Below are 26,733 nucleotides of genomic sequence, written 5' to 3' on the forward strand. Positions count from 1 at the left end.
AATAACAATATTTGCACCTGTTGAAATTAGGTTCAACTCTCTTCAGTGCTTGATTGCTTTAAAGTTGCAGCAAATGTACTTCAGTTATTATTATTAACAATATAGATATATTTCTTGTAATAAACATCTGTTCAATACACTGCAGAAAATAGCTATAAGCAATATGCTTTGTACTCTATGATCTAAAATTAAATCATTTACATTACTATCTTTTTATTAACAAACTGTACGGTGTAATGAGAGCTTTCAGAGTGTAGTACGTGTTTAACACAAAATCACAGCAACGGTTGTCAACCTATATTCGATTTATAGGATGAGCCAACCAATCAATATTACATATAATTTCCCAGACAGTGTAGCATAACAAGGTTTACAGACATACTATTTTCTTTACAAATATAGCTTAATATACTTACAAAACAAACATGCTAATACAGTTTACCAGTGTATTACATGACGAAATGAAAAACAACACAATTAGAACAACAACACTGTTGTGCCAGCTAAATTAAGTGAGATGACCAAAAATTTAACCCTTTTTGTATACACACACACACAGTGGAAAATCCATATAAAGATATGTTTTCTCTCCATAACAATAAGCGTAATCTATTTCAAAATTTTGTGGCAGTTAGAAAATAAATGCTGTACGGGGATTTAAAGTTAAAATAATAAACACATGCACAAAACAAGCTGATGATTTATAGTCTATACAAATCATCCAGTTTAAAATAGTTACTCATTATTTATCACTATATCACTACTAATAATAATAATACTTGGTAATTTTATTGCCACTGTCTCCTTGTGTCGTTGCACGTGTGGCTGGATCAGCTGTGGCTATTATTACACTTAAATATTTAAATTACCAAAGGTGTATTTACCACTGCCTGGTTTGACAATGACAAATGAAATTAAATCTGTTCAGTATGTCTGGTTAAATGTTTCTACAAAAGTCAAATGTCAGATACACGAGTATTTACATTTTGGATGAATTCAAAATTGTTTTCTCTATTTCAGCACATATTTGGAATATTTTGGAAGAAAAGCAAATAAATAATAAATAAAAAGAATATAAATTTAATGAAACCATAATGAGTGGAGAAAAGTAAAGACTGGAAATATATCCTGAATTTGGATCTTAGGAAACCTTGTTACACTTGAACACATTGTAGCATTCAGACAAACTACATTACATATGGGAAAAATCTATATTATGAATACTAAAAATAATATACATTTACATTTCATAAAATAACTCTACATAGCATTAACAAATACATTTCTAATTCAGCTTTGGACTTAAGTTCAAACTAACTATGAGTATGAGGCACTCATATTTGTGGATACCAAACAAACCTGGGAATCCGCCCCAGCCATTCATAAGGATAATGTCCATTTACTCATCCATCCATTTATTTCATTCACTCCTCAAGGATCACATTCTTAATAGTCCACGAATGCTGTCAAAATATGCCAAATGGCTCAAAGATCTTTGCTTGCAAATCGACAAAAATCCTTTGGTAAGAATGGAAAGATATGATGGATTGCTAATGTACAAAGAATGAATAATGAATTTTGCATGATACTACTACAAGCCGCACAACTATTATATCTTACAGTAGTTCTTGTACATATAAACAGAGCCCCCGGAGGCTGGCAATTAAGGATGTATTATGTTGCAGGATCACCTCCAACAGTGCCATTTGGCTGTAGGGCATGTAGCAAGTGAATATCTGGTTCGGCTTTGTGAAGACCTGGAGCAGCAGGCATAGCTAGGATAGTTTCTGCTTCTTCTTCATCATCCTGTAAAATAAACAATTTCAGTCAAAATGGAAAAGCTAGTCAGAGAATAGCAAACAATTATAATTCACAAGATTCATTACATCAGAAATTATTTATTATCAAGCAGAAAAAGTTGCCAGTACAGATTACAATGTATATAAATAATATTACATTCAATAAATAACTGTCCCTTCAATAATGCATTACTAAATGGGTTACCGAAAGGTTTGACAATCTAGCCAGGAGGAGGTGGATAAAATGTCTACCCAGCACCTTCCAGTGGCATAAACCAATAGCAAGGAACAAGGTATATGGCTACTAAACGAATGAGGATGGGCTGCCAATATGAAATTAAGTCAAATGAACTGGATATACACGATAGGTTGAAACCACCTATCATTATGATAGGTGGTTTCAACCTATCGTGTATATCCCGGGTCAAACATTTCAGCTGATTGCTATGATGCTTGTGAGGGGAACAAGGACACGCACACATGTACACATACACAACTACATACCCCATTCAGACAACTAGCACCAACGTTAGAAGCTGAAATGGCAAAGAAGTAGAATTAGGTAAATATGATATAAGAATAACAAATATCATAGAAACCAAGAGGATTAATACAGAGGATGGCAATTAAACAATAATGATAATATAATAAATTCTTGAAGAATAAAACTAATAAAACATTATAAGAATATAAAGAAAAGGTGGTAGAGGGTGAATGTGTGCATAAAATCGGCTGAAAAAACTTGGGAAAGGCATGGAAAATTGTTTTGGCATTTAGTAAGTCTCAAAACAGGGGAAAAAACTATAATCAAGCTAATCAAAAATGATTGGAATGAAGTTAAAAACAGGAAAGTAAACTACTTGGCTATTTTAGAAGTATGGAATAAATACTGATAAATGAAAGAGCTGAAGATATCCCTGAAGGAAAGGAGAAGAGAGAAATTTTATTTCTATATAGAAATAAAATAAAAGAATAGAAATATATAGAAAGCTCACTAATAGAAATATATCTTTAATAAATTTGAAATATATTTGTGGAAAATGGTGCCAGTAGTTGCACTACTTTGTTTTCCAAAATATAAGTTCCAGAAGATGGTATAAAATAAAGGTAAAATCAGGGGGGGGGGGGAAATTAAAGTATTGTTGAAAGCAACCTTGAGAAAGAACAGTCAGATTGAGGCCAAATACTGATGCCAGGATTAAATATTCACACTAAGACAAATTATGCAGAGAAGTCAAATGAAATGAATACACTCATATGTAGTAATCTGAAGTTTAAGATACAGCATAAACATGTAGCCAGGAATACATAGATATGCATAAGGTGCAAAGCTTGACAATTGAAAAAGTATATACAGGAACTCCTTTACTTACGTACAAAGAACAAAACTGTTGCTATGTTCGGTTATAAGAATCAATTTTGAACACTGTGATATATTTCTAAAGCAGATTTCTGGAGGTCACTATCAAAAAATAATAAAAACAATTTGCACTTTCCAGTTTATTGGACTTTTCTGTTAGTGCTATGTAATTATAAACGTGTAGTAAACCCGATCTTACTGCATTTGCAATGATACCAATAGTTGGATTTCTGTGGAATTTTACGTTAGTATGGTGAAATATGGTTCCCTTTCACTGAAATCTTCAATCATAAAAAAACATACATTTTCAGAATCTTCTCTTCATTCCTATTTTTTGAGCTTCGTAAAGTTGTTACCTCATATCTCACTTGCGCGTATCATGTTATTTGTAATTTGTGCATGCCATGTTCTTTGTTATCGATTGCTTATTTTCTTACTGTTTTAAATTTTATGACAAAAAAAAAAAAAAAAAAAAGGCAGTGAACAGAAATATCAGTTAGTTAAACTATTAATTAAGCCAGCATTGTAAGTGTAAATTTATTTTTATTTTGCTAACCTGTGGGAAATATTCTTCTGATTTTCGCACACCATTTAATTTTGTTAATTGGAGGAAGTAAAGTGTAAATTTGTGTTTTATATCTTTAATTTTATAGCCTATGGATAATATTTTTCCTATTTTTGCTTATTAGAATAACCGTTAATAGAATTAAAATTCGCAAATGTGATCACAATGACCAGTGCTTACTACATATTGTATGGTAAATAGTATTTTATTTTGAAGTGTCCACCGTAAAGTGATTTGATTATATATTAAATTAAATCATGTATCGTATTTAGATTAAATTAGTTTTGAATAAATACTATACTATACATTATTATTCCTTGTATGTTTTTTCAGCCTCATTTAACTCAGTTACAAAATGTAAAATGCTGTACATGATGAAGTTTGTCAAGGATTATCTCGGTGCGTTGTACTGTACTGTATATGTATTTTGCATCTACAAGACCGAAGTTGGACTTGCGTACAAAACGGACTTACGTATATGAAAAAAATTGATTACGTACGTAAGTCGAGGAGTGTCTGTATATATGGCACTGAAGGGATCAGTAAAGTGCACAAGGGAAGCATATCCTCATTAGTAAGAGAGTCAAGAACTAGGGGAACAATGCAAATATAAAATCTTGGTGAGTAAGAAAAGATTGGACCTCGTGAAGTTTACCTCCAGGCAATGTGATATACATCACTGCGAATAAATTACCTAACATGGTGGCCAAGGCAAGAGATACATGTTAGGTAAAATTCAAAGCATAATTGAATGGTCAATATAGAAGAATGAGTGAGTGAGGGGTTGTTTTTTTTTTTTTGGACAAAAGGTGGTCTACTTCTGTGCATCAATTAGCCATTCTAATATTAAACATTCCAGGATACTTCTTCATTCAGGAATGCACACCTAAAAAAAGACACAGAACTACTAAAGATAGTTCAAAGAAGGGCATCCTAATTGGTGAGGGGACACTAATTGTATATTTCGGAATGAATTCATCAATCAGAAGCAAAATTCATCTTTCCAATCATAATGAAGCAGACAAAGAAACTTCTCTTTACTTACAGAGAAGTCACCTTTAACAGAGGATGATCCCAGGACAACAAGATCTCAAGTGTCTGTACTTCTCTCTCTCTCCCTCCCTCCATATAATAATAATGTTTAGAGGAAATATTTTCTAGTTTCTTCACTTTTGAACCCTTAAGCCACAGTACACTAAACTATTAACTGTAGTATCAATTCAGTGATCAGAGTTGCCAGTTTCAGGCTAAAGGTATGGGTTCTTAACTTAGCAAAAGTCAAAAAGAATAAGTCTTTCCGTAATTCTTTGGAACACTCTGTAATGGAGTTTTCAAATGGTGATAAGACTGAAATTTGAATTAAGCATAGTTATTATTGAAGGCAAAACAAAAAGTATGCTGATTAACAATTCAAATACACACTCAAAGTTTTATTCTTTGTTAGCTTATTAAGCTTTCCTTCCTGGGAATATGTGATTTCCATTTTTATTCTTCCTACTGTGTAATACGTGAAAAATAGTGGGGAAAAAAAAAAGGAGGGTATAACGATTTCACAAATCTCATTGAATTCATTAAAATACAATAATATTTTTAAAATAACTTTTTAAAAAAGGACATACAAGTTTGTGCAATCATATCATGTTAGTATGCAGCAAACTCCAGATTAGCTGAGAATGGCATCGTTTTAAGTGTATCTCAATATCGTGAATACACCTTCACGAGTTGCCATGAACGTTTCACCAATGGAGAAGGCTATTGTTACTTATTCTAAGCGAATACCACCACCTAGATGGCACCATTTCAAGGCTATTTGACTATCTTCAGTGGGTGGGGTGGGTATCCTGAAGATAGGTCAAATAGCCTTGAAACGGTGCCGTCTGAGTGGTGGTGGTATTCGCTGAGAATAAGTAACAATAGCCTTCTCCATTAGTGAAGCATTACTTATTTGAGGTAGTGCAATATCACGCGCAACTCATTGTGAAGGTATTCCCAATATGAGATATGCCTAAAACGAGCTGTTCTCAGCTAATCTGGTGTTTTCTGTGTACTAACATGATGCGATTGCACAAACTTGTATGCCGTTTAAACTTTTACACAGTCTGAGGCTTTAGTTTTTATAAAAAAATATAATGCAGCAGTGGATTTGTTGCTTGATGCTCTTTTTTTTTTTTTTTGATAACAAAATTAGCATTAAACAAAACACGTATGGTGTTTTATCTAACACTAAAAACAATAAAACTAGTATCATCTACTTAATCGATGCTGCTTTTATCGCTTTTAGTGCATTGAAATATTTGCTGTAATTTCTTCTGTACTTTCATTTATGTTTAGTTCTTCAATGGAAAGTTTTATTGTAATCATTAAGAGATTCTGAACATTTTAAGCAAGCTGAAATTCATCAGTTAACTGCAAGACTGAATTGTCAAAATTCAATGCATTATCTGTTTGATGGAAAATGTTGATCAGTCTCTTCATTTTTAATATTAATTTCCTTATAAATGTGAAAATTACCAAACATTTTCTTCATAATAACTTTAGCATATTTCATGATTTTATTTTTAAGGATCATTTTGAAAAAGTTACTGTCTGGATCAGATGCACTGTATACTGGATTATTTAAACATTTTGTCAATGGCAAAAAATTTTGTTGTTTCTCCCAATAAAACTTTAGTTCTTTACATAATCCATTACTTAATTTAGAGTTAATTTTATTAATAGTTTTAAATAAAAAAATTAAGTTCTTTAAATACTTAGCAAGTTTGAATCACTATAACTTGTGCTTTGATTGTGACTTTTCAATTATTAATTTGACAAGAAAGTTATCACTGTTGTGTATCTATTAGACAAGTTACCACTTGACTAATAGATACATGATTGTTATTATACTAATGCAGCAGTTCCCAAACTGTGCACCGCAGGATATTTTAAATTTTTGAGGGAAACACAGCGATACTTGACATCTGTTGGACAACCTGTGAACCACTAGCTCAAGGTAGTTCACAGTTTCAACATTACTTATTAAATTGTTTGGACCTAACTACTTAATAAATGGAACTGTTAGCTATTTCTTTAGGCCTGGAAGTGTGTGTGGGGGGGGGGGGGCTGTTGTTGTTGTTGTTGTTGTTATTTGGTTTTTAGGAGCATTAGCAACTAAGGCAATATTGCTCCAGGGATATGCGGTGGTCATTCCCTGACCTTTCTGCATCCTCCGTATTTGTTGGTGGTCACGGGCTCCAACTCCAGTCTAATCAAGAAGCGTGTGCTACACACTGCTGCTCCTGCCCACTTGGCTATGGAGGTGCGGGGGAGCTGTGAAAAAATTACTGAGACACTAAGGGTGCCATGAAAAAAATTACTGAAACACTAAGGGCACCATGAACCGAGAAAGTTTGGGAACCTCTGCACTAATGTAAGCACAGGAACTCCCTGGCTTATGTAATACTCGACTTATGGAAATTCGACTCTACATAAGTTTTTGCCAGCCACGAAAACTTAAAAAAATCGTGGAAACGTATTTTGCATCCTGTAGGAATAAATGGAGGTATCGTGAACCCAATAACACGTTTTTTTGGTAATCCGTTCGAAGATCCCAGAAGTTTAAATTTTCGCTATATAACTAAGCTATTTATGTCTCTAAAAGGTCATTTTTATAATGGAAATTGCACTACACTTTCATCGTTATCATATGTTCTGTTATGAGAATAAATTTTGAATGCCTTTGTGATATTTTTCTAAAACACATTTCTGGAGATCACTACCATAAAATATGAAAACAATTTGCACTTTCTGCTTTATTTTATTGGGCTTTTCTGTTAGCACAATATATTATAAACAAGTAGTATACTCAACCTTATTGCATTTGTGATAATACCGATAACTGGAATTCTGTGGGTTTTTACATTACAACATAATGGTGAAATGAGTTCCCCTTCACTGAAAACTTCAATCATATAAAACACATAAATAAATTTTCAGAATCTCCTCTTCATTCCTATTTACTTATTACAATGGTGACGGGAAAGGGACCAACAGAAAGTGCAAGTGCTGACAGTGCTAGGAAACGAAACAAAATTGATTTAGAAATGATGATTAATTAAGAAGTATGAAGCAGGACAAAGTTCGTCACCTATTACAAAGGATTAAGTCTCGCTGCTTCAACAGTGAATACTATTTTAAGGCACAGTGCGTGTATAAAAGAACATGTTAAAGGATCAACAGTGTTCACAAAACAGCATTCAGGTGCTATCTCGAAGATGGAAAAGCTATTAATAATATGGATGGAAAATCAGATTCAGAAGGAAGTGCTCCTGAGTCCAATGGCCATACAAAAAGCAAGAAGTATTTATGAAGATATTAAGTTTAAGTACAGCAAACCCCAAGCCAAGTTCGTGGCTAGCAATGGGTGGTTTAATATATTCAAGCATCGCTGGTTTCCAAAACATTAAAGTATGCAGTGAAGTCGCCAGTACCAATTCTGCAGCTGTAGAAAAATTTTGTGATGTGTTGGAAAAAACCCCTTCTAGATCTGCACAGAGGCGTGGAAGTTCAGCTGGAGAGTTAATTCTGGCAACAATGCTTGAAAGGTAAAACTTGCTGACGTTGTTATGCCTGTCTCTTTTTGTAATTTTGAAATTTTTGCAATTTTGTACACTTTTGTAATTTTTCCTGTGCATGAGATAAAAATAATTGAATAAACAATTCTCTTTACATGTTTGTCGAACATTTCTTTTTTGCTTAAATCAAATTCAGTGCGCATAGTTGTGAGTGCTGCATAAGCATTTAGGGAAATTCTGACTTACATAGAGTTCCATGGAACACAACCCTTATGTAAGTCGGTGAGTGGCTGTAGTTCAGATCTGATATAAAGAATTTTTGAATCAATATTTTTTTAAAAATCTGTTAATGATGGATTCGTGATTAGTTTTACAGTGGAGAATACAACTGTTTTTGTAATCTTGTAAATTAACATAATTTTATAAATTGGATATTTTTATTGATGCTTTAAAAAAAAAGAAATATGCGAAAAATGGTAAAGAGGGTATTGTGATATTACAATATCTCAAATTAATTGCAAGTTCTTCAATGTCCTTAAAATGTAAAATATTATTGGACTCATTGTCAGATTCAGGGAAATCATTGTAGTCATACTCACTTTACATTTACAATTCTTTTGTGTATTAATATAACACTTTATTTATTAAGCTAGCTCTAAAAATGACTCAATACTTAAAAGGTTAATGTAAAGGTGCTGATTGAGGGGGGGGGGGTAATTTGTGTCAGAGTTGACAATCTCTGTTAGAGCATTGAGGTTTCCAACATTCAGACCTTAAACCTGACAAACTATTACGTAATCATCAAATGATTACCTTTTGAAGTGAAAATAAAAATTCACTTTAGAAGTTCATGGATATTACTTACCGTATTTCCCATGTATAAGATGCACCTTAATTTTGGGGCCCAAAATTTGAAAAAAAAAAATGTATTACATAAAGTTATTGAACTCAAGTTTTATTCATCATAAAATTCATATAACTCATCACTGTCAAAACTCCCATCCATTAGCTTGTCCTCATCTGTGTCTGATGACGAATCAGTCTTCATATATTGCCTTGTCCTCAGTTCCATCTATGGCATTTGAAATGCTACACCTCTTAAATGACTTGACAATGATCTCAATCTTGATATTATCTCAGGATCTTTTCACCCAGGTACAAACTTCTCCTATAGTTGGTTTCTTCACTCTTCCTGCTGGTGTCAAATTGTCCCCAGAAGACTTCATCCATTGGTTCCATTCGTCTCTCATGGCAGCTTTGAAAGGTTTGTTAATGCTGACATCAAGTGGTTGGAGCTGGGATGTCAAGCCTCCAGGTATGACGGCAAGTTTTGTTTTTTGCTCTGCAGCAATCTTCTTTGTATTTTTTGTTGTGTGGCCTCTGATCAAGCACTAATAGGGCAGGTTTGCGTAAGAGCCCACCTGGTCTCCTGCTCCAAACTTTCTCAAACCAGATCTTCATCCCATCCTGATCCATCCAACCCTTGTCATGAACGTGGACAATCACTCCTCGAGGAAGGTCTTCTTTTGGCATTGTTTTGCGCTTGAAAATCAGCATAGGAGGCAGCTTGGTTTCGTCGGCACAAGCTAGAACAACTGTATAATGGCTCTTTTCATGTCCACTTGTCTTCACAGTTATTCACCCCCTTCTTATCAACAGTTCTGTTATTTGGGACATAAAATTGAAGGGGGACTTTGTCCATATTTGCAATCTGTCCCAACTCAAACTGATATGTCTTCCGACATTGAATGACAAAATGATGAAATTCAAGGACCTTCTGCTCATAGCTTTCAGGCATCTTTTGGGCAAGTCTGGTGTGTGTGTGCATGCTTAGTCCATTCCGTTTCATGAACCTGAAGCACCAATTGTGTCCTTTGAAATCAGTACCTTCTTTTTCATCAGCAATTCTTCTTGCCTCATCTTTGTAGACACAGGAATTCCAATTGCCCTTTGCTCCTCAATCCATATCTTCAATTCCCTCTATAAATCAGGCCATTTTGCTGACTTGCCTCTAATGGCTTTCTTCTGCCGTGGCGTTTTCGGTAGGGTTTCTTCTTCCCGTAGCCAGTCTCGGATTGTTTTCTCAGTTGGAGGAGGACCAAACTTACGTTCAGCAGCACGATTTCCATTCACTTTTGCAAACTTGATCACTTTTAACTTGAATTCAGCACTGTACGAAAATCTTTTCTGAACCATTTCTGGGCAGAACGTGGCAAAACATAACCTAATATACTGGTAACAAGTGCGAAACAATGAGCGTAAAGACAACAAGCGTGAAAAAGCGGGAAATGCAAGTAAAAAAAAAAATCTACAACCACTGTATAAGATGCACCCAGTTTTTAGGCCCCAAATTTTTCGAAAAAAGGTGCGTCTTATACATGGGGAAATACAGTAAGTAAACAGATTTTAATCATATCACATAATAATTACATATTATTATATATTACATAATGAGTACTCAATATGTTTATAATTAATAATGGTATAAGTAATATAAGGTTTATAAGTAATAATAATTTAACTGGTGAGCATAGAGTTGTACACAGTACTGTATATGAATTTGTTTTACCTCAAGTAAAATTTGCATTTGGCTGATTCTGGCATTAAAAGAAAGAACACAATTTAAAAATAACATGACGAGACCATATATTAAATCTAAAATATCAAAGGTACAAACACTTATGATACAAATAGCCTAATGGCTTCATTTATAATATTAACTTACATTAAAACCAAAACATTCAGCCATATCTTTCTGTTTTTGTTCAAGGCGTTTTTGTGCAAGTTCCTGCTCTCTTCGTGCCATTTCTTCTGGATCTTGGATAACAATAGAAACTGGTTCTTCCATTTCTTGGAGTATTTCATCATCTTGTTCTAGAAAAAACAAGAAACAAATTATATATAAGGATTGCTCAAGTGAAGGAAAAATATTGAACTGGGGGAAACTGCTCTGAAGCATATGCAAACACACCCCTTCACGTACAGGGTGGCAATAATCAGTGTGTCACTTTAGCAACCTATAGGTGAAAAAAAAATCATGAAATTTAGAACAAACAGTGTTTACACCACACAGGAATTTAGAAGATACACAAAAAGAAAAAGTTCTGCACTGCATAGAGGCAATATTTTCCACACAGCTAATATACAGAACAATATATTTGATCATGTTACACTGCTGTATGAGCATGATACAGGTTGCAATAATGTTTAATGTGATAGCCATTTGTATTGCAAATGTGCTAGAAGCACAGCATATTCAACTGTTCCTGAAGCCTATCTTATGAGGCTTTCTTTCAGGCCAACCAGAGTTTGAATAATTCCTTGATAAATCCTGTTGTGATATCCCCATAACTAGAAATCAAAAGGACTAAAGTCCAGAGAGCAAGTTGACAAATCATGGGGCAACACTGTTAAATGTGGCCTGAACAACTGTTTGACCATGGGAGGTGGAATTTAATCTTGCATAAAAAGCTGTCTGAAGATACTTTTCTTGAAGGGCAAGAATTATATGGTGTTGGAAATTACAATAATGTTCACCTATTGCAGTAGGCGTTTCGAGACCACATGCTTGAACCTTTTTGAAGAATGGTCAGTTATGAAGTTTGATGTGAACCCACACCAAACAGTAACCTCTGAATAACACAGAGACAATAATTGCGAAAAACGCCTCGTGGGTTGCACAGTTGGTATAATCACCGTTGTCCCCACCCACACCGGTGGAAAAGACCCCAGTTCGAATCCCTTCGATGAAGTGAGGAAACCTAACCTAACCTAACCTTTCCAAACCCAAGAATTATGGGTATTAACGCCACCACCACCACCTAGCTGGAAAAGAATTATCAGTGCAAAAATGTTCCATCTTCATCCAAGTCAGAAACTAAAGTGAGGTCATTCTTGTTGTTGGGAATTGCATGGGGTTAACTGGCACATCACATTGATCTTCAAAGGAAACCAGGGAGGTAACAAAGCACTTCACGGACTGTTGCCCATGGAAATATCTACTGTCACAACCTGCCCTGATACTAGCAGATGGGTGTGCATTTCATGTGATACCATTAGTAACAGCAACATGGCCAACAACAGTTGTTACAATTGTCTGGGGTCACATGAATGGAACTACTGACAAAATATTTGTTTTCTTTGAATTTTCTCATCATTTTTCACAATCCATTTTTGTAAAGGATACTTTTCTAAGTAAGTATCCTTTATAAGTATCCTTTACAAGGTCCTGCTATAATCAGGTGTGGGCAAACATTTAATGCTTTATGAGAACAGCCAAAGTGGTGTTGGTCCAGCACACAGGTACAATGTATTATGAGTTGCATTACTGGAAGATGTGTACAATTTGTATGTGATGTATTATGTGTCTAGGTAAGGTAAACTGCAGCCATTATCAACCCACTGCAGGATGGAAGCCTCCTCAACAATTCATGCCGAGGGAAATGGACCATAATCTGTCACGCTGGTCCAGTGCAGGTTGGCAAATCGACCGTATTTAGCAGTCAGGGGCTTGAACCCCAGCCTACTCAAAGAGCGTGTGTTACTGCACTCCTGCTCCTGACCACTCGGCTATGGGGGCCTTTTTATGTCTAGATGGCAGGACAAACCACCTGCCTGAGTTGCAGACATGAAGAAAGTGGTTATGCCTGCAGAGACCACTGTATTGACCATCAAATAGTTTTCTGGAAAAAAAAAAAAAAAAAAAAAATTAGTATTTTACCACAAGCACTTCGTGGACTAATGTTATTAGTGGAGTCCCTCAGGGTTCAGTGTCGGGTCCATTGTTGTTTTCTGTATTTATAAATGATACTGATGATGGTATATCAGGCTTAATATTCAAGTTTGCAGACAATATTTAAAGTTGCCAGGGTTGTTGAGGACACTAATAACAGTATGCTGCTGCAACAGGATCTAGAAAAGTTGAGCCGATGGGCTGAGAGGTGGCAAATGAAGTTTAACATTGACAAATGTAAAGTACTACATATGGGAAGCAGTAACCCCAGAGTAACATATCAACTCTGTGGTAATACACTGACAGTGGTAGAGAATGAAAAGGACCTGGGGATAATTGTGAAGGCAGATATGAAGTTTTCTGACCAGTGCAGATGGTCTGCAAGAGTAGCTCATGGTGTCTTGTCAATGATATACATGAATTTTTCTAGCAGGGATAAGCAGGTGATTATCCCCTTGTATAAGGCAATGGTCAGACCACATCTTGAGTACTTTATACAGGTCTGGAGGCCTCATTTTAAGAAGGATGTAGAGCTGGTGGAAAGAGTACAGAGAAGGGCTACAAGATTAGTGAATGGAACGAAGGGTTGCTCTTATGAAGAAAGGCTTAAGTTTTGCAGATTACAGTGTCTGGAGACTAGGCATCTGCAAGGTGACCTGATTGAGGTGTATAAAGCCTTGAATGGTTTGAGCATGCTCAATGCTGATGAGATTCTTCCTCTTTCTCAGAATAATCACCTGAGAGGGCATAAATTCAAATTGAGGAAAGACAGTTGTAGGATAGATGTGCGGAAGTTTGCCTTTAGCCAGCAGGTAGTTGATTGGTGGAATGGGCTTTCCATCTTTTTGTGGAAATTGATAGCTTAAATAAATTTAAGACTGAGCTGGACAGGTATTTGGAACGAATGGAGGGGTGAAATGGGAGCAGTTTTGTTTTTTTTTTTGGCTGGTGCTGCTTACGCTTGCTTTCTTGCATCGTATGCATCTACTAATGCTAATGCTATTCATAATCCATCAGATTTGTTTTTTTCTATGGCTCATTAGCTGATGAGCTAATTAGGAAAATATTTTTACAGGAAATATTTAAAGTTGCTTCAATGACCTTCACACAATAATGGCAGCAGTGCAATAATATGAAGTAGAGAATTTTTAGAGAAAATTTTCAATAGTCACAATGAAATAAATAAACAAAAAATGATTAATGTACAGTTTAAACCTTCCTTAAGTACCAAACATTCACCCTTTAATGTTTTGTGATCATGTCGTGGAACTGTAAAATTCCACTTTCAGTCTGATGTTGCAGCCACTCCAACTGTTCCTGATTACTGAATTTGTTTTTTTCCACTGTGTTGGTACAATTATTATACTACCATCCATTTACATTACATAAAAACAATCTAAAAAACTAAACTGATGTTTATTGATGTTAATGTTCATATGTTAATGGCAGGTAGTGTTCTTGTTTTTGGCCCTTTTTGGTTCAATACATGGCTGCTGCAACTGTCGATGTTTTTAATTACAAAATTTGTTTGATGTTTATGTTCAATTGGTAATGGTAGGTGGCGTTTTTTCCAGTTTAGAAGTTGTACAATATCTCATACTCTGCATTAGAGTGAAGTATTTAGTCATGTTGTCAAGTTCTCATAAAGGACTTTCTGATAATGAAATTGGGAAATTATTAGACCTTTCTTGGAGGTGGGGGGGGGTGAGGAAACTCTTTCAAATAAGGCAGTTTCCAAATGTTCCATATGGTGTGACTGGATTTTGGTTTCACTAAACGAACTAAAGACATTTTTTGGTGTTATTATCAACATGGAAATAAATGAAAAACTAAAACTGATATAAATGAATAACTGGTCTGAAGAATGGAAAAACAGAATTCCATTTTTCAAGAATGTATTTAGCAGGAAGAGGTTTCTGCAGATATTTTGGATATTGCATCTTTGCCACCAAAAAAATACAAACAAAAGGAATTCAAAGAAGGGCTCAAAAGTAAAAAAAACACTGTCAATTATCTGTCTGTACCTTTTTATATTAGCTCATTTAAACCCAAAAATAAATAATTGTTGAACATCATATTTCAGTTAGTCATTTTTTGGATTGTTTAAGATGGTCTGCATGGCAAAAACAGTGAAAATAATGCCATATTGATTAAATAATCTATAAAAAGATAACATGATCAAATTTAACTAAAAAAAATTTTGCCAAAGGAATGTGCACATTGTTTGGATGTTTTGTCTAAATAATTGACTACCATTATATAAACCATGATGGTTTATATAATGGAGACATACATTAATTTGAATGGTCATGTGATCCTAAATGATCATAATTCAAACAAGAGAAGATGAATGTGGCCAAGAGACACCATCCCTTGGAAATTTCCAATGGAACACAAGCGTTAATTAACAGAAAGTTATGATACCAGAATGAAAATGTGGGTAAATAACATTAATTTACCCACATTATATTAATATAAAAAAATCATTTCTAAAAAGGTGGAGGACTAAGAGTTAAGCAAACTACTTCTGAGTGTTTATGCTAAGTTTTAGGTAATAATATTCTGGTATTAGGGTCCTTTAATAATAGAGAAATATCTTGAATTTACTTGATGATTAATGCTGACCAATTTCAAAACATCCAATGATCGGCTCATGAAATGGGATTATTTTTCAGAGTACTATCCAACAAAACTTTAGGCCTTAAGAGTAAAACTTGTGATCAAGTTATGAAAATTTTCAGTACATTTTTTTTGGGCGATATATATATAATAATTTTTTTATTTAAACATGAACAGTAGAGAAAAATAAAGAAAACTTTAGAGATAAAAAATAAATACATTTCTACATCGGAATTAATTCTTGGCATTGGATCATTCCTAGACGGATGGACGGACAGAGAGAGAGAGAGAGACCAATAGCTATAATCTGTTTTTCAATAATGCAACTTCCCACCCCAACATCATATTGAACAATGTTAAAATTATATTTTAACATTTATTATTTATATTTATAAAATTATGTTTATTGTGAGAATGTAAAAGGATTAAAATCACATGAAGAAGTGGAGAAGGGGAAAACATCAATGAAATGTATCGCTTTTTGACTCCATTAGTAATAAACAGATTCTAAACCACATATAGAGTCAAGTGGATCAAGGGATTATATTAGGGAATATTTTGTATATTAAGGAATATTTTGTCTAAAATAGATGTTAAATAAATTTTGAAGTTAACCAATGCCATTATTGTACTGGATTTCTTCTACAAAAGAAACAAAAATGGCAACTGTGCAGAACTGCTCTGTTAACACTGTGTTAACGCTCTGTTAACTGGATTTTCTAGAAACAGAGTCTATAATCACAAATGATGTAGAATACTATAGCCATTACACTTTACTTTATACACTTTATAAACATTGTTGTGAAATTTGGGACATTATTAATAACTGCTAAAAATCTTTAAAATTATGATTAAATGGATAATGGAGAAATAATCCAAAAAATTCACACGATGAATGAAGGAAACCAATGAGGAAAACAAATATGAAAATGAAGAGGATGAGATAATGGTAACACCGCCACAAGTGAAGTATGCTAATACCATCAGCTCAGCTTAAAAATAAAGTTTATAGTCCAACAGTGATCCCATTGGCTTAAAATTAACTTCAGAAATATAAATGTACTGAAAATTTTCATAACTTGTTGATACATGCTTGTAATGTTTTTGTTTTTTTTTAATCTAAAGTAAGAAAGGTAATAGGCCCTATAGTACTTAGTACTATGTACAGTGTGAAGGGTGAAGAGAAAGAAATACGACTGACATTAGACTTGAATTTCTGTAGGTTGTAATTTTTGGGCATATATGTTAAGGAAAGCAGTTCCAGAAAACAGAAGAAATAGAAGGGATATTGCATTAAAAATGTGAGGATGAGGAAAAATTGGCTTCACGAGTTTGGAGTTGGAAGGTGATTGGATACCGACTACTTGAGGCAAGTGTCTGAACTGGTTTGAAAGAGTGGGGAATTGGAGATGCCAATTCAGAATAACCGTGCCTAATGAAATATCTATAGAAAGGGAATGCAGCAGAAACTGAACGTCTGAGATGAGTCATTAACTAGCTTGACTGTGATCTTTTGAATGAAGTCGAGAGAGAGAGAAATCAGAAGTCAGGGAATTGCCTAATAGAGATATGTGATCTTATCTGGAAATTTGAGTAGCACTGAAGGTCTATACAGGAGCAACAGGCGTTTTTTTTTTTTTTTTTTTTTTTGCAAGAAATAAGACAGGACTGAGTTTTACAAGGATTGAAGTTAACTAAATGTTCTTTGCCCCACTGGAAAATTACATGGCAGATCAGCATTTAAGGAATTGGTTGAATTGATCCTTCAACTGTGAGAATCTGAAGTGGTTCAGATTTCTCACACTTGAAGGCAGAAATTAGTGTGCTATCCAGACTATGGGTGGGATTTCCAGTCAGTGGAGGAAGGTCATTAATATACAAGAGGAAAAGAGTGGGAGAAAGAATGAACTTTCAGGAACACTAGCATTAGCAAAGAAGTTAGAAAACAGGACACCATCTACCATCACCCTTAGTAAGCATTCAAAGAAAAAACTAGATACCCAACTGCAGAAAACAAGTCAGCAGGCAGTAAGATGGAAGCTTATTTAGAAGTTACCGTATTTCCCCATGTATAAGACACACCTTAATTTTGGGGCCCAAAATTTGAAAAAAAAAAAAAATGTATTACATAAAGTTATTGAACTCAAGTTTTATTCATCATAAAATTCATACAACTCCTCATAACTTGAATTCAGCACTGTACGAAAATCTTTTCTGAGCCATTTCTGGGCAGAACGTGGCAAAACGTAACCTAATATATTGGTAACAAGTGCGAAACAATGAGCGCAAAGACAACAAGCGCGAAAAAGCGGGAAATGCAAGTAAAAAAATCTACAACTGTATAAGAAACACCCAGTTTTTTTTACCCCAAATTTTTCGAAAAAAGGTGCGTCTTATACATGGGGAAATACAGTAAGTCATTTATATCAAAAAAAATCAAAAGCCTTAGAAATATTAAGAACAACTGCTTCAGTTTCACCAAACTTTTCCATCAAATTTATCCAAAGATGGGTAACATAAGCCATTGAATCAACACCGATGGAATACATTTCCATGATGATCATGTGGAAGGTTTTAGATAGTTTAAGGGTTGGTGGTTAATAGATTTCTCTATCTCTGGAAAGAGTAGAGTTAAGCGCAATGGAATTTTAACTAGACAGGAGGGTTTTCTTATCCTTTTTAAGAACTGGCTGGATATCAACAAATTTCCAGGCAGAAGAGTAAAGAACATCAGTGGAATAAGGATATTTAAAAAAAAAAAAAAAACTAGCAGTAGCAGCAGCCGAAGTTCAGAAGCACAGATTTTGAGAAATGCCATCAGGAGTTGGAGTTTTCTTGGCATTAAAAATATTCAGAATTTGTCTAACATTCTTCTGTTGAAAGACTACAGAGGCAATGGATGGGTGTAGCTAGCTGACTGCTAACACTAATCATGTTATGTTATTTGGTTTTTAGGAGCATTAGCAACTAAGGCCATATTGCTCTGGGGATATGCGGTGGTCATTCCCTGACCTTTCTGCATCCTCCGTGTTTGGTGGTCATGGGCTTGAACCCCCATCTAATCTGCTGCTCCTGCCCACCTGGCTACGGAGGCGCCAAAACACTAATCATGTACTTCAAAGGATTGCTGGCAAGAAAGAGATCAAGGATGTTGGACATGCAGTTAGGGTTGTTTGGTATTCTGGTAATTAAGCTATGCGAAGTCTTTGGTAATTGAAAAATATGTCATCTCAACCAGCTAGGTCCACATAACTAGAAAACTGAAGCCAACTGGAGTTGTGAACATTAAAATAACCAAGCAAAATTACCTTGCTGTTAGGAAAGTTAGATTGGAGAAAGTCAAGTTTTAAAGAAAGGCAGTAAAAGTGTTTCCACTGATTAGTGGAACTGGAAAACAACGGAGACAAAAGATGAATGTGACAGAATGGAGCAGAGAGATTTTAAGCCAGAAAATATCAGAAAGCAAAGATCCCAAATTAGGTAGTCTCTGACAGAAAAATATCAGAGCAGACATATATGCACAAGTACTACTTTGAAGCAAAAATAATCATACAGTGAATAGTTAAGGCAACTGAGATAAGTATTGGTTGAGGTAGCTTATAACTGAGACTGTCAGAAAAAAGTGAGGCTTGTCATACTGCAGGTGAAAATGGACACATGAAGTAAAGAGGGAGAGAGGAAAACATAAATCAATAAAATATTTGGATATGGTATAATACAGCAACAATATGCCCAGCTCCATGACATAAGTTGGCCTTGACAATGCCCTCCCCATACATTACTCAGATTCTCTCCAGTCACTAGATGGCAAAATAGAGGCTGCAAGATTATATACTAGCTGATCCAGATGCTTAAGTTACAGGTTCAGTTCAGTGGACTATCTAGCAAGCAGCCTGTGAACACCATTTTAGAGTTATACCCTTGAAATGTAAGGAATACTGGAACCTGCCACAATGGCCACCAGTTAATGTATTGTCCTCAATTCATTGTTTTACACTAATGTACAGCTCAGCTGGAACCAACTTTTTCCTGCAGCACTGCTACATATTATATTGGAATTATATTGTGTGCAGCCTAGGGGCAGACCCAGAAGCACCCCCTCCTCCAATCTGCACCTGGTACCAACAAATATTTTCACTAACAGCAGGAAAGACTTTAATGCCAAGCACTTGTAATAAAAAAATTAAAACAATTTTCTGCTCATAAAATAAATTTAATATAAGTTAATGAATAAATGTTTGTCTTCACAGAACTGATGTGAGAAGTGTGCTAGCACCCCTATTTACCTATGCTAAATTAATGTAAAAGGCAATAAATATGGAGTTAATAAACAAAGTTTTTATCATCATACTAAACCTAAATCACAATTTCTGGCAATAAAAGTGGAATCAAGTTTGTTTTCCAAACTTTTTCAATGGCAATACACTATTCACATGACAAATAATTCAACACCTCACCTTTAAATTATTGATACCCCTACCCCTTTTCTTCCTTTGTATTTGGGACAAAGAATGTGTAAACAGGAGTAACAGAGAAGAAAGATGCAGGATTCTAACACAACTAAAACTATTTAATACTGACTAGGTCCATTATTAGCTTTCAAAGAGAAAGAATATATCCAGAGCATACCAGCTGTTTAGTATAAAACACGAACAGATAAATGTAAATTTTAGTGTATTACTCAATGATTATATTTTAATCAATTACATCAATATATGCAGTGAAATTAAATCAGAGAGAAAACAATGCTGATATGATACCAAAATTTGGCATGATGTGATACCCACTTTGGAAAGCAATGCTGTATGCATTTAGTTTTATTTGATTTTTTTAAATCAATTGCATAATTTGTTATGTTATTTTTAACACACTGGGAGGAATACCACTAACAAGCACTGTGCAGGCCACAAGTAGCATGTGTGCCATGGGCTGGCCACCCTTGATATACAGGTTTAATATTTTTTAACATTTCTAAAATAAGTGTAATTCATTTTATATTTTATTACTATATATTTTTATACACCTCCAAATAGTGGCCACCTCTTGATAATGGGCAAGCAGAAAATGAATCAGAGGTGTCCGTTATTGGGAGGTTACGTTATATTTAAAAATTTTAAAAAAAAATTAATATTAGTTCTTTAGGGTTGTATCTGGATTAAAGGATGTCCTTTTCATTTCTTTCAAAAGATAGTTAAAAAAAACCTGAGAGAGATAAAAGATAAAATATGATATTTATATATACCTTCAGCATGCAAAATTTTGGGCGGACGTCCTGGACCTCTTCCAGATTTGGGTGGCCTTCCCCTTCTTGATGGTGTAACAGGAATAATATAGTCTTGGTCTATGCTATCCTCAATTTCAGTACACTTTCGTTTTTTTAAACGTCCAATAGTTTCTACTTCAGTTTGGCTTCCAAGATGAACATCTAATCCAAATAAGAAATATCTTTTGTCATTAAAAATTAGCCGACACATTTTGAGATTCAACTTAATTAAAATAAGAGGCTATTAGTGCCAATAGCATATATTTCAAAAGTCAGAGTCTTGCTAACAAGATTATAGCACTTTCATTGCGTATTTTTAAGAGATTAGTTTTTGCTGATTTTTATTTTTATTTTGTTTCTAGCACAGTTGAGATAATAATTAATTTGAAACTAGATTATTTCAATAAATTCTCTCAATGATAGAATACATTATGCAAAGGAAAAAAGTTTGTTTTTATTCAACAGTTTCTTATAAGTATTTTGTGTGCCGAATCCAAAGGATTCATTGGTTTTTCACTAGTATCAATATTCTGACATCAACTGAAGGTTTTATGTTTTGGCAACATTAATACGTATAATATTTGTATAAGCTTTATTTTTATTTTTTTTTATTTTATAATTTTCTAGGACTTCAAAACAAAGGAGTAATTATTGCTAGACTTTTAAAAATTAAACACATTTATCAGTACATGTAGTACTGATGCATGCATTTAATATTTTTATGTTGAAGTACAATATTATTTTTTTAAAACCACAGTAGTTGCATTTTCCAATTAAAATGTTAGCCTACTCAGTCCACTGGAATCAAAATAGTAAAACTTTTTTTTAAAATAAAATAATAATAAAAAAAAACAATGAAATAAAAATGCATACTTAAAAGTTCACATCTTCTTTTAGTTAGTTACTGTGTATTCTTCCTCTAATATGTCTGGAACAGGAATTGTGTTCTGTACATTTTTTTTTTTTTTTTGTGATAAAAGAATTTTATTATTATTATAGAAAAAAAAAATTTGAAAATTTTATTTTTAGCCATAATACTACTAGCTGATAATGCATGTGCTACTTTGTCCGCCTGACACTAATATTACATTGGTATATAGCAGGAGTGGCCAACTCAATTTGTGATGCAATCTACTTTTTTCCTTCAAAATGTGCCGCAATCTACCGTCTCAAAAATTTCATTGCACAAGGTGCACAAATTGAGGGATGACTGTATATTTAAAATTCGTCGTGATCAACCGAAATTAAATCCGCGATTGACTGGTAGATTGCGATCAACTCATTGGCCACCCCTGGTATATAGTAAACAGATAAACCCTCTTTCCAATTCAAGTTGGGTAATACTTGAACGTAGTGCTGCTCTGGCTCGCCACTATCAAGTGTAAATGTCTAGATTTCTAAATGCATCAGAAGTAAGATATTTTACACAAGATACTTGGACACAGGAGAAGTGTGACCAAAACAACATTAAATTCCAAGCAGTGTTTGTTTATCTGCAATAAAGTGGATACCCTGTTTAAACACAGTGGATGCAACTTGCACACTTTGAAATTAAAGAGCACCAGGCTTCAGTTGTTCTAGTAGTTTTGCACTGCATTATGAAAACAGTGCAGTAAATTTACATGCTAGCCACTACCCACATACAAGCAAAAATGAAAAAAATCAAACTATCAAATAAAAAAATAAATAAATAAAATTATATTTTGGAAATTTTATTTATTTATTTTTAATTTCACAGGTTTATTTTTTGCTTGTATGTTGTATGTATGTTTTGCTTGTATGTAGCAGCTGGTGCCTCTTCAGCATTACTTGTTGCAGTTTGCTAGAATTCTTTTAATGTGATACAACAGCATTTAATTTTGTAAAACATTACTCAGTATTTGATTTCTTTTTTTTTTTTTTATGTCAGTGTTAGCATTCAATGGTGGTTCTTAGAGAAACACTACAGCAAATTTCAGGTAGTGCAGTCTAGTTCTAAAACCTATTAATACATATCATCACACTGATTGCATTTAATTTCAGTGGTGCTGAGCCTCTTATTATGGTTATTCTGAGTAATCTGTCATTTAAGACTGAATTGTATACTTGCACCTTAATATCATCATGTCTCCTTTCCATACATCAACCACTCAAAGTATGCTGCCTCAACCTCCCATGACAAAATACAAAACCTGACTTTCGTGAAAAAAATGAAAAATCAATGTTAATTTTTTACTCTCCTCAGATTTAAGTGAAGGATAATATTTAAAAATAATCTTATTTGATTAAAGTTTTCAAATGCTAGACTCTATAGTCCAAAGCCCACTTAGAAAGTTAATCAAACTTTATAAAAACTTATATTTATATAAAAACATAATTACAAAAAGACCTTCTGTTATGAAAACTTAGTGAAATTCACTTAGTGAATTACAGCCTGGGGCTTCTAGTTATCCAAATAACAATCATAAATGAAATAACTTTAAAAAGAAAACACATCCCTTGTTACAACTTACTTAAATTTCATACAAGTGGAAACTAAGAAGGATAAAAGAAAGTAAAAGAAAACTGAGGGATGAGAAGTCTGTGAAATGCACCTGTCCCAGTAGAAAAAAAGGATGGGGGGGGGATAACTTTAGAAGTAAATTGGTGATATCTTTTTTTTTTATGGCAAAAGGTAGACACCCCCCAGTGAGGCACACATCACAGATGTGTGCCTCACTGGGAAAGTACACATCACAGATGTGTGCTTTCTCAGTTTCCACTTCTAATATGGAATTTAAGTAAGAAGAGTCAAGGGGTAAGATCATTAAAAAGAACTCTTTATTTCATTTATGAGAATTATGAAAAGTAATACAACTTTGTATCTCCTCTTTGGCAACCAGAGTTTCCATTGTTTAGTAAATGCAATGTCTCATAGTAGAACAACTTTGCATTTATGTGAATAACCTTGATATTCCACTGTTTTTAAATAAATAGCAGGCCTAAAAGGGCCTGCTATTTATTTAAAAACAATTATCAATTTATCAAATAAAAGGGCAATAAAAGGGTCATTTATTTAAAACACGAAACACTGCTTTGATAGTATTTCAAGACTTTTTGACCTATCTGCTGTGTGGTGTCTAGTGTCTAGGGATCAGTTTCTCATAAATTGAAATGAACAATGAAATTGTTTGATATGAACTGCTGTGTGATAAATACAGTTAAACTTCAATGTGCTACTTGTATACCTCTTTTAGGTTTAAATAGCATGATAAACTTCCAAGAGATTGCCTTTTGTTAATAACAGTAGTATTCCCAGTGTTAAAAGCATTTTCATAGTACTCAAATTTTAAACTGGTATTTTTTTTGTACTAGGTGACTATTAGTAAAAATAAATAAACACTCTCACAGATTATTTTAATTCCCTGGGTTAATAAATTAGAATAAAAACTACATCACAGATTTTGTTATTTACATTATTAGTTTACTAATACATTTTCTCCCCCATTCTGTTGGTTGGTTGGTTATTTGAGAATTTGTTTCATTGGTGTATCAACTACTTTGGCCACATTTTGACAACTTATGTGGTTTATTATGTCTGTACAAGTGTGTGTTCTAATAATGAGCCATTTTACATGTTGCATGGGATGAAAAACCTAGAATAACTCACAAGTTGGGAATCTATTCTATTCTCTTCCTGAGATCAGCTAGCTACAGCCCCAACTAAGGAGGCTTTTAAGGTTCTTCCAGTCACAGGATATGAAACCAGCTTTCCAAAAGAGTGACAAGTGGTTAACCCACTCAACTGTCAGAGATGATCCCATTTTGTTATTTCAACAAATGTCAATTACTAGATAGTGCATCTTGATAAATAAAAAAAAAAAGATAAATTTTACATCATATTGCCTCATTCAAAAAAAAATAATAATAAAATAAATAAATAAATAAGCAAAACCCTTTATAAGAATTCATCATAAGCAAGAACCAAACTCACTCAAATATATTTTATAAAATGAAAAAAATAATAAAAATAACAACAATAAAAATAACAACAATAAAAATAAAATAAATAAAATCAAAATAGGTACCTCTAGTTACAGAAACAGTAGTAACAGGTTGCAGTTCTGTTTGTATGGGATATTTTCTTGGACGGCCTCGACGTCGAGGAGTAACTGGAGACATCATCATCTGAGCTTGAGTACTCTTGACTATAGCAGCTGCAAATTCCTCTACAGAAAAAAAAAAAAAAAAAAAAAAATCCAATTAGCATTCTTTAATATGACTAGAATATATCAATATTATAACAATTAAGAATGGAGATAATATTACCAAAATAAATTTTAGTGATTTTATAAAATAATCAAAATTTATCATTTTATTTTGCTTGAACAACAATAATGAAATTCACTGATCAGCTAAGTATATTATATCACATTCATTTTGCACTATTCACAATTGAATACCACACATCGCTGGACTGCTTTAAATGAATAATTGATGATCTCTGCTTTTTTTTTTTTTTTTTTTTTTGAAAGAGAATGCTAAGGCTAGAGCTTAGCTAAAAAGTTATAAATCATTAAAAAATAACTTGAACACATTTTAATTAACAGAATACAAACTATTTTTTACTTTAGTATTAGAAAAGAGTCAATTTCCTTTCATTGTATTCTAAATTTTTTAAATGCTATATATACACACAGTAAAACCTCACCAAATCAGAATGTCTTTTATTTTTTAATGGATGTATTGTATATTTATGCAGAATGGAGATTTTTCCTAAACAACAATTTTTTAACAATACAAATATGAACTTTGTTCAGAATTGCTTCAAAAAAAGAAAAATTAAATGAAATTAAAACATTAAGGCATTGTTACCGTTAGATAATGTACTTGCATATCTTTCTGTTAAAATTTTATCAAGTGGTGATGGCAATATGGAAGTGCCTGTTCTAACAAAACTGCAGCCATCAATTAACTTATGGATCAAGTAGTCATACTTGTTGTAAGCATCTGTTCTGAAGGAAATAATTGAAGGTTGCAAGATTTCTGTGATTATTCTGAAAATGGGCCGGATACAAGAGAAGTTTGTTGTTTGTTTGTTATTTGGTTTTTAGGAGCATTAGCAACTAAGGCCATATTGCTCCGGGATATGCGGTGGTCATTCCCTGACCTTTCCGCATTCTCCGTATTTGGTGGTGACGGGCTCGAACCCCGGTCTAATCAAGAAGCGTGTGCTATGCACTGCTGCTCCTTCCCACCTGGCTACGGAGGCGCCACAAGAGAAGTGAAAGAGACCAACATTAAAAAAAAATTTTGGGGATGTAAGGATATCACTAGATAAAGACAGCTGGATATAACATAATTAGTATTAATGTTAGCAGTGGAAAATGATGCAAGAAAGCAAGCTTATACTGCAATTAGTTAAAAAGAAAGAAATAAAGAAAGAAAAAAACAAGAACACTTACCACATCACCTGTCCATCCTATCAAATAACTTGTCTAGTTACTGAATTTATGCGAACTAGTTACTCTTACAACACCAGATGGTAGTTTGTTCCAACAATCAACTACCTGCTGACTGAAGGCAAATTTTTGCACATTCCTTCCTCAAATTGAAGTTATGCCCACTCAAATGTGTAGTCTGAGCAAGGGGTAGAATCAACATTGAGCTTGCTCAATCCATTCAAACACCCCCCAGTCAGTTTTCCACAAAGGTGTCTACGTTCCAGATATTGTCATTTACAGAACTGAAGCCTTTCCTGGTCAGAGAACCCTCTTGTTTGCCTCACTAATCTTGTTGCTCTTCTATGCACTCACTCTAAGAGATCCACATCATTCCAAAAATGAGGTTTTCAGACCTGTAGGCTGTTCTCATGATGTGGCCT

At 33.8% G+C, this 26,733-nt stretch overlaps 1 protein-coding gene across 1 annotated transcript in view; it reads right to left on the reverse strand.

The window, feature by feature from the left end:
- Positions 1–1,109: 1,109 nt before the first annotated feature.
- The window catches only part of LOC150080937 (uncharacterized), a 227,163-nt gene continuing 201,539 nt past the window's right edge, over positions 1,110–26,733 (reverse strand). The window contains exons 11-14 of the mRNA XM_090380618.1: positions 24,938–25,078; positions 20,871–21,053; positions 11,003–11,151; positions 1,110–1,806 (exon numbers count right to left, since the gene is read on the reverse strand). Coding sequence (XP_090236744.1) covers positions 1,675–1,806; positions 11,003–11,151; positions 20,871–21,053; positions 24,938–25,078 — 605 coding nt within the window. The 3' untranslated portion in view covers positions 1,110–1,674. The remainder of the gene's footprint in view (positions 1,807–11,002; positions 11,152–20,870; positions 21,054–24,937; positions 25,079–26,733) is intronic.

This window comes from Mastigoproctus giganteus, chromosome 9 (assembly GCF_048544385.1).
Source record: "Mastigoproctus giganteus isolate SK-2022 chromosome 9, ASM4854438v1, whole genome shotgun sequence".
Classification (NCBI taxonomy): domain Eukaryota; kingdom Metazoa; phylum Arthropoda; class Arachnida; order Uropygi; family Thelyphonidae; genus Mastigoproctus; species Mastigoproctus giganteus.